The sequence below is a fragment of the Lactuca virosa genome, chromosome 3 (genome assembly GCF_052849685.1).
Source record: "Lactuca virosa cultivar CGN04683 chromosome 3, Lactuca_virosa_CGN04683_v6, whole genome shotgun sequence".
NCBI classification, from domain to species: domain Eukaryota; kingdom Viridiplantae; phylum Streptophyta; class Magnoliopsida; order Asterales; family Asteraceae; genus Lactuca; species Lactuca virosa.
In genome coordinates, this window is record NC_136428.1 from 65,860,914 (window position 1) to 65,871,018 (window position 10,105).

Genomic DNA, 10,105 nt, shown 5'->3' on the forward strand with positions numbered 1-10,105 from the left:
AGTAAATGTAGTAAATACGACCCAACTTATGAACAAAAGAGTTAATTTGTTTTATATAATATTTTCAACGAACCAAATAAACAAAAGCCAAAAAACTTAGCTAAAACAAATATAAGTCGAAAGGGTCAGAATATCCAAAATCAATTTATCAAAGTAGTTGGATTATATCTTGTAATAATAAATTTATCTGTAATCATTTAATAAAAACATGAGATTTTAAAATCAACAATGGACCAACATAAATACAGTGGGGCTCCGAGTACTCTGGCGTACTGACTACCCATATTGGATGCTTATGGGCCTGTTAAATGCACCATGACAATTATTTCCTACAAAATGAAAAAGAAATCATTCATCGTGTTTGTGTGTCGCCAATCGCCATTCCCCTGCAGCCATGTATCAAGCTTACTTCAATAACAAGTTCACGAATTCACTTGTGTTCTACGTGTTCTTGTTACTTTTACTTCTCATTTCACCTTTTCTTTTCATTTGGGAACTCATCGCCACCCTCCGATCATGTTTCCAACCTATCGAAAACATGTCCGGAAAAGTGGTTTTGATCACAGGTGCTTCATCGGGACTTGGAGAGGTACGTACGCTACAAACCCTAAACCCTATCCTAGTTCAACATCTTGTTTAGTTTGCTATATAAATTGCAGCTCATGGCTTATGAATATGCAAAAAGAGGTGCATGTTTAGCTATTGTCGCGATAAAAGAACCAGAGAGTCGACTCGAGAAAGTAGCAGAGAGAGCCCGTGAACTCGGCTCTCCCGATGTTCTTTTCATATTTGCCGATGTGTCAAAGGTTGATGAGTGTAGGATGTTTGTGGATGACACCATTAAACGTTTTGGTCGATGTGAGTAACGCGTGATCTCAAAGTCAACTCCTTTTTTCACTCTTTTTTTTTTGGGTGAAATTAACATGCTAATCATTTTATTCACAGTGGATCATCTTGTTTGTAACGCGGGAATCGCAAACCTTTATTCAGTCAACATTGATATCACCAAATTCGCACCCGTTATGGTACAAAACTATATAGATCTTTGTTTGTTCTGTAACTTTATATTGTGTTTGACATGTATTATATACAAAGATTGAAATTGTTTATCCCATCCAAATAAGGTGGGACAGTTGTCTCTGCAATTGCAGATATGAATGTTGTCTTAAGTCACGACTTTCATCATAAAAAATAACTCTAACTCTAGAAAATTTGTCATGTGCCATGTAAAAAACGCAACCATAGTAAACAACTTCTTTCGCGGGTCATATATGAACATATGCAGGACATAAACTTTTGGGGATCGCTTTATACAACTCATTTCGCGATGCCACATCTCATGAGAAGCAGCGGGAAGATCGTCGTCAATGCTTCTTGTGCTGGAATATTGAACCCACCGAAAGGAGGCTTTTACAATGTAACAAACCCGATTCAATCAACTCTGTCTTTTTCATTTAACCATATATGTATAAACCTTATGGTACCAAATGTGTATTAATTTTTAGACAAGCAAAGCAGCATTGATAAGCTTCTATGAGTCCCTCAGATTCGAAGTGTCACCGAGAGTAACGATAGTAATCTTGACTCTTGGTTTCATTGAAACAAATATCATAACAGCCAAGTATTTAGGTAAAGGTGTTGGTGTGGCTCTAAGAAATGTAAGTAATTACTGGTTTCCTGCTAAATAACAACCAATCAAACTATCGATCTATCCAATTTTGTAAACTGATGAATTACTTTCTGCAGGATTTTAGTAGCTTGCTCCCAACAATGGGGGCAGAGCCATGTGCCATAGCCATTGTCGATGGAGTATGCAAAGGAGCAACATCCATTACAGAACCAAGGTTCGTGAAGGTTCTCTTTCTGATCAAGTTCTTGTTCCCAGAACTACATCATTTCTACTTGAGTAAGTTTTTTCGCTCGAAGTCCAGGAAGAATCAGAAGGGATAGATAGCCCTTTGCAAGAAGGTTGATACTATCGTCAGTATGGAGTATGATTCGAATGGTACTCATCGATCGTGCTTTTGAGTTGTTCTAATCTGTTTAATGAACTTTGAAATAACGGTGAATTGCTATAGTCTAACTTTTGGAAAGTTGATAGGTTATGTCCTTATGGTTTCAAAAAATTATATTGTTGGTCATTTCGAATAACTCTGTTAAAAATTGACCTTAAGTATGAGTAAAATGACCCCATACTGGCCTTATATTTTTAATTTATGTTATTTGTTTATTTTCTAAACTATAAGGACCAAATATATAATTGACAATGAATAAAGTAGAAGTCCTAGATCCTAAATACCCATTTATTTCCTCGTTTAAGTTTTGAAGATATGCCGGATAGAATACTTGTTTCTTACCACCCAACACAAAATCTTGAAGGTTTGATTTCACATGTTCTTGAAAATTTGAATTTCATCTATTTAGGTCTTATTTTCATGTTTTTCGATGAAGGGTTTGGATTACAGATGCTTAATCACCCACCTCTAACTGCAAAGAGATATATTTAACATGTATTTATGTGCGAACCAATATTCCAATATCTCAAATGCATCTGATATTTTTTTCTTAGCCAACTACTTTGATGTTTGAGGGGAAACATTGTAATTAAATTGTATAATTTTCATGAATTTGTTGATATTTTTTCAGACAGTTCTGTATTTGTAAAGCTTAACATGCGGTCCTATCCTAACGAAGGAGGGACTCGTTCCCTCCCAACCCACTGAACCCTCTGTCACATCAATTTTTGTCTTTTCTTTTTCTTCATCTTTCCCAACCCACAATATACGGAAATCCTATCTTTCTCAACTCACTCAACCCACTCAATTAAAAAAAATACAAAACAACTAAGTTACAAGTTTTAAAACACATGGTACAAGAGAAAATGAGAAAGAGAAAGTAGAGAGATGATGAAGTGGGTTAGTGAAACCCATTAATCAACCCGTTGAAGCGGGAGTGGTACCGCCGATAACTCTATTGCTAATTAAGATTTTACATTTGATTGTTTTCTATTTTTTTTAATTGAATGAGTTGAGTGAGTTCAAAAAGATAGGATTTCCGTGTGTTGTGGGTTGGGAAAGATGATGAAAAATAAAAGACAAAAATTGATGTGGCAGTGGGTTCGGTGGGTTGGAAGGAAATGACTCCCTCCTTCCTAATGACCGACATAAAAGTGAAATATAATTGTACCAAAATGTTATCGGAGAAGACGACGTGAGAATATGGGAGTGGATAGAAGGGGTGGTGGTGGTTGGTCTCTTATTAAAATTATTAAATTAATAAAAAGCAAAATATCAAAAAATAAAAACCGAAGTAAATTTGCCGTTTACTTGTATTTAACAAAGATTTTCTATCGAAATTAGACGGAATAACCAATGGTGCAAATCTTTGAAACCAAAGGGACGTAACTTATCAATATTTTAAAATTTTAGACTAAACTTACCAATATGATTTCTGTAACTTACTCTTTTTAATGGTTAAATCCGAAGTTTTATAACCCGTTCGAACCACGGTTACAAAATTAATTTAATTTTCATAGCAAAAATTCATAATTACTAATCAATTATTTTACATAAGTAATTTTAAATAACCTATTAATTAAGAGATATACCAAAATTTTAAAGTTAGTTATAACTTCAAATTTAACATATAATTAAAAAAGTAAATGTTTCTATAAAAAGTTTAGAATCAATTATTTAAAACCTTAACGTCATTAATTGTGATAGTGATTTGTCTAATATATCTCCTTGACACATGTCATAATATTAATGTGGAGTCGTATTAGAGTGACACATGGCAAAAGAAGATTAAAACTATTTTTTTATTGGTATAGGGATTATGTTTAACTTTCTGTTATAGTAATAATAATAATAATAATTGCTTTTTATTACGACAAATGAAAATTATGTGAATAATGTTGAATTCGATGCGGGGGGGGGGGGGGGGGGGAGTCGTATAGTCTTACAGGCATCAATGTATTTTCGAGAATGAAATAACAATAAATTACCATATGTGAGACAAATTTCTTCCACGATCGAAGAAACAATCACATTCGTTTGATTTTTTCAAAAAAAAAAAAAAAAAAAAAACTAGGGTACACAATTTGGGTCCAGTACAGGATCAAAACTAATTAATTCTTGTCCAGGTTTTTGGGGGCCGTCAAATCCGTTCCGGTGCTACAACCCTACTGGTTCATGAAAAATGTTTTTTTTTGAAAACCGGCTAGGTTAAAACCGAACCGTCAGTTTATAATAGGCTTTATTATATAACTGAAACCGGTTTATTCTTTGTTTTTCTTTTATAGTTGAACCGAACCAATTTTTTAAACCATTTCATTTCCAAAAAATCGAACCGATTACAACCAAAACTGGTTTAAGGAATACTTATTTTGTTTTTTAAACCAAAACCGGTGTATGTGCACCTCTATTTAGGAAAGTAGTTGTGTTTTCCTTTTTGTTGAAAAATTGAATTTCTATAAGGTTTAAAGTAGATGTGCACAAACCGGTTTTTTTGCAAAACCGGTCCGGTTCTAATCAACGTAGTCAAATCCTATTTAGGCCAAAACTAGTTCAATGCAAAAAAAAAATCGATCCTATGTAAATTGGTACGCATCGGATCAAAATCGAATAAAAAAAATCCAGATCTCCAAAGATCATTTCTTTTCGAGCACTTTTCTTGTTTGGCGCAGAAGAAATCAAAAGTAAAGGGAGTGAATGAAGCTTGATTATGTGAAGAGAGGACTCTTTTTGTGCCGGAGGAGATAGACAGCAATAAACAAGTTGTCTCTAAAAGGCAGGGCCGACTCTATGTGTTATTAAGTTAAGTTAGGGCTTAGGGCCCCATTTAACCTAAATACCTCAATGTCGATGCTTCTCTTCTCCAACTCCATTCGGTGATTACTACGCACGCCTCCTCAAAAATCAAAAGCGACGATCTGACTTTTGTTCTTCTTCCTTTCTTCTCCATTATCCATGTCGGCGATTGACTGATTATATCGATTTAGGCTTCTCCAATCTCGGTTCTTGGACAGTGAAAAGCTACATGAACTGCTAATTGTTGAAATACCTTCATTGTTCTTCTTCCTTTTCCGTTCTTGAATTTTCTGATGAATTTCTTTGATTCTCCATTGATGCGGGGGGGGGGGGGGGGGAGTCGTATAGTCTTACAGGCATCAATGTATTTTCGAGAATGAAATAACAATAAATTACCATATGTGAGACAAATTTCTTCCACGATCGAAGAAACAATCACATTCGTTTGATTTTTTCAAAAAAAAAAAAAAAAAAAAAAAAAACTGGGGTACACAATTTGGGTCCAGTACAGGATCAAAACTAATTAATTCTTGTCCAGGTTTTTGGGGGCCGTCAAATCCGTTCCGGTGCTACAACCCTACTGGTTCATGAAAAATGTTTTTTTTTGAAAACCGGCTAGGTTAAAACCGAACCGTCAGTTTATAATAGGCTTTATTATATAACTGAAACCGGTTTATTCTTTGTTTTTCTTTTATAGTTGAACCGAACCAATTTTTTAAACCATTTCATTTCCAAAAAATCGAACCGATTACAACCAAAACTGGTTTAAGGAATACTTATTTTGTTTTTTAAACCAAAACCGGTGTATGTGCACCTCTATTTAGGATATTTAGGAAAGTAGTTGTGTTTTCCTTTTTGTTGAAAAATTGAATTTCTATAAGGTTTAAAGTAGATGTGCACAAACCGGTTTTTTTGCAAAACCGGTCCGGTTCTAATCAACGTAGTCAAATCCTATTTAGGCCAAAACTAGTTCAATGCAAAAAAAAAATCGATCCTATGTAAATTGGTACGCATCGGATCAAAATCGAATAAAAAAAATCCAGATCTCCAAAGATCATTTCTTTTCGAGCACTTTTCTTGTTTGGCGCAGAAGAAATCAAAAGTAAAGGGAGTGAATGAAGCTTGATTATGTGAAGAGAGGACTCTTTTTGTGCCGGAGGAGATAGACAGCAATAAACAAGTTGTCTCTAAAAGGCAGGGCCGACTCTATGTGTTATTAAGTTAAGTTAGGGCTTAGGGCCCCATTTAACCTAAATACCTCAATGTCGATGCTTCTCTTCTCCAACTCCATTCGGTGATTACTACGCATGCCTCCTCAAAAATCAAAAGCGACGATCTGACTTTTGTTCTTCTTCCTTTCTTCTCCATTATCCATGTCGGCGATTGACTGATTATATCGATTTAGGCTTCTCCAATCTCGGTTCTTGGACAGTGAAAAGCTACATGAACTGCTAATTGTTGAAATACCTTCATTGTTCTTCTTCCTTTTCCGTTCTTGAATTTTCTGATGAATTTCTTTGATTCTCCATTGTTGAAAAATCTTTGATGATTCATTCAACTCATTCAAGGTATGTGTAGTCAGTGTTTTCACTTGATTTTTCCATTATTTGATTATCTATTAGGGTTGATTTTTACCATTATCTGATTTTCCAATGTTCTTTGTTCATTGATTATACTCGATTTCTTTGTTTCTGTTTGATTTTTGTTTTTTGAGTTAGTATTTCCACTCAGTTTTTGCGTTGCTGGCTTGCTTCTTGATTTTTATGTTTCCCTTTTTAATTATAATATCATGCAACTTGAGGTCCTTTATTTTTACATCACACCTAAGCACTGGAGCTAAGAAATGTTGGTTATTGATTGATTTCTATGTGGCTTGTTCATTGATTTGTATTGAGTAGTGCATAGATTTGAGTTAAAATAATCCTGTAAGTTTGAGTTCCCTTCAATTATAGGTAAGTTCTCCTTTTAATTAAAACACTGCAAGTTTAAATAGAAAAAAAAAGACAACCTTCACTTTTATATTTGTTTTTATTACAAAATATAGGCAAGGTTGGAACGAATTTGAGTTTTCCAGTTTTAAGTTTTCCATTATCTTCTATTCTCAAGGCAGTAGGTATATTTATTAATCCATAATTTATTACTACAAGTTTAGTTTTTGTTCATTAGTAGTTGTATTGGTGATTTTTCATTGCTATTATAAATAATTAATAATCTTGTCTAAGAGAAAATACACATCATGGGCTTTAGAAAAGAAAAGGAAAATGCAACAAGTATAGTAAAGGCCAAAGGGCCTCAAATTTTTGGTTCGCTTAGAGCCCCAAAACTGGTTGATCCGCCCCTGCTAAAAGACATATGATATGCAGAAAAATAAGAACACAAAAATTGAAAGGAATAAACTCTTATTGTAACTCAGAAAATAACTCAAAATTGGATTACAATTGCTCCTTTCTTGCTCTCTCTAAAATCGATATGATACTACTTGATCATATGCAAGTATATATAGATGGCTAAATAGAATCCTACTTGATTACAACTTGCCATATAAATTACTTGCTTGATCCCTAAGCAAACTAGATTTCCTTGAGTCCTAAGCAACTTCTTAAGACTCTGCCCAAGGAATGAACCTTCCTACACCTCATCGTGTATAGAAGGGTATAATCGGAAATTACTAATAATCACCCCCTAATTTCCAAATAGAAATTGTGAGGTATTCAACTCCTAGCAGCTTGCGCATCTCAACTAACTTTAACTTAGCTGACACCTTTGTCAAAATGTTAGCTCGTTGTTCCTTTCCACTGACATGCTCGATTTTGATCTATTTGTCTTCAAATCGTTCTCGTATGTAGTGGAAACGAGATTTGATGTGCTTGCTCCGGCCATGAACAACTGGATTTTTAATTAATGCAATTGTCGATGTGTTGTTAATTTTAATTACCACTTCTTGTACTTGAGAACCAATTATTTCTCCCAAAAGATCTCGTAACCAAACTGCTTGACAACTTGCTGTAGAAGCAGCCATATACTCAGCTTCAGAAGATGATAACGCCACTCTTTCTTGCTTTTAAGAGCACCATGTGATTGGTGATTCACCAAAGTAAACTACATGCCCGGTGGTACTTCTTCCATCATCTTGATCAATGTTGTGACTGCTATCACAATATCCAACTAGTCTTACTAGATTATAGCGACTGTAATGTATCCTATATCTGATAGTTCCTTTTACATATCTTAATATTTGTTTTATAGCAACCATGTGTGAATTCTTTGGAGTTTGCACGTAACGACTTGCTATGCCAACTAAGTAAGCTAAATCAACCCTTGTTTAAAGCAAATATCTCAATCTTCCAACTAGGCTTCGATATTCTGTTGCATCCGTGTCTTCCTCGCCTTCTCTTTTTGAGAATTTTGCATTTGGATCCATTGGAACTAGAGTAGAATTACAGTAATACATCCCCGTGTCCTTGAGGACCTTTTTTGCATACCCTTCTTGCGTGATTAATATGTTATCCTTCTTTTGATATGCCTCTATTCCTGTGCACAAGATTTGTTTTTGTGTTCTTGATTCAAAAGTTATTCTTTGTCTACATTAATTATCATTGATTAAATACATATAATTACATGTGAGTAAATACATGAGAAAAATTATTGAGTCGAAAATTTGAAAAAAAATCTTGTGCCTATAAATATCATGTGATTAGATACATAAAATCACATGTGATTATATGTATTTAATCACACGTGATTTATGTGATTAAATACATATAATCATATATGGTTTATGTGATTAAATATTGTCCCCATAAATCATATATGATTTATATGATTAAATAATTATTCTTTGTCTACTTTAATTATATGTGATTAAATACATTTAATATATGCGATTATATGTATCTAATAACATATGATTTATATGAAAAAAAAAGAATAGTCTCTATAAATCATATATATATATATATATATATATATATATATATATATATAATCAAATGTGATTATATATATATATATATATATATATATATATATATATATATATATATATATATATATATATCACATTTGATTATATACACGAGAATAACTATTAAATCAAGGGTATGAAAACAAATCTTATCCACATAACTCATATATGATTAATTACATATAATCACATGTGATTAAATACACAAGACGAATTATTAAATTGAAACCGTGAAAATAAATATGGTCCACATAAATCATATTTGATTAAATACATATAATCACATGTGATTATATGTATCCAATCACATATGATTTATGTGGACAAGATTCATTATCATGTTCTCGATTCAATTATTGTTTCTTTTCAACTTTAATCATATATGATTAAATATATCTAATCACATACGATTTATATGGACAAATAGAATAATGTCCATATAAATCATATGTGATTAGATACACATAATCACATGTGATTATATACACATAATCACGGGTGGTGGTGATGGGTGGTGGTGGTATATGGTGATGTTTGGTGGTGATAGGTGGTGGTGGTGGTGAAGGGCGGTGGGGTGACGTGTGGGGTGGTGTGTGATGGTCGGGGTGGAGATTATAGTGGGTAGTGGGTGGTGGTGGCGGGTAGTGGTGATGAGTAGTGGAGACGGGTGGTGGTGATAGGTGGTTGTGGTGGGTGGGTGGTGGTTGGTGGTGATGGGTGTGGTGGTGGCGTATGATGGTTTTGGTGGGTGATGGGTGGCGTCATGGTGGCGGGTGGTGGTGGAGGTGGGTGGTGGTCGATGGTCGGTGGTGATGGTAGTAGGTGGTTGTGGTCTTGGTAGGTGGTGGGTGTGGGTGGTTGTGGCAGGTGGTGGTGATAGGTGGTGATGGGTCGTGGTGGTTGGTGGGTGGGGGTGGTGGAGGCGGGTGGGGTGATAGGTGGTGGAGGCAGGTGGGGGTGATGGATGGTGGGTGGTGGTTGATGGTAGTGGCGGGTGGTCATAATAGTGGATGGTGGGTGGGTGGTGGTTGCGGGTGGTGGTGATGGTGGTGGGTGGGGGTGATGGTGGCAAGTGGTAGTGATGGGTGGTGGTGGTCGGTGGTGATGGGTGGTGGTGGTCGTTGGTGGGTGGTGGTGGTGGTGGTCGGTGGTGTTGATGGGTGGTGGTTGGGGGTAGTGGGAGGTTGTAGTGGAAAGTGGTGGTCATAATGGTGGGTGGTGGGTGGATGGTGGAGGTGGGTGGTGGTGGTGGTGGTGGCGGGTGGTTGTGATGGTGGTTGGTGGCGGTTTTGGTGGGTGGTGGGTGGTGATGGCGGGTTGTGGTGGTGCGTGG

At 35.4% G+C, this 10,105-nt stretch overlaps 1 protein-coding gene across 1 annotated transcript; it reads left to right on the forward strand.

Annotated features, from left to right (window-relative positions):
* Positions 1–281: 281 nt before the first annotated feature.
* Positions 282–2,213, forward strand: LOC145165871 (11-beta-hydroxysteroid dehydrogenase-like 4A). The gene is made up of 6 exons (XM_079084785.1): positions 282–589; positions 660–858; positions 946–1,025; positions 1,286–1,417; positions 1,506–1,658; positions 1,747–2,213. Exons 1-6 carry the CDS (start codon positions 395–397, stop codon positions 1,948–1,950), a joined length of 963 nt encoding a protein of 320 aa, XP_078940911.1. The 5' UTR covers positions 282–394; the 3' UTR covers positions 1,951–2,213.
* Positions 2,214–10,105: the final 7,892 nt, after the last annotated feature.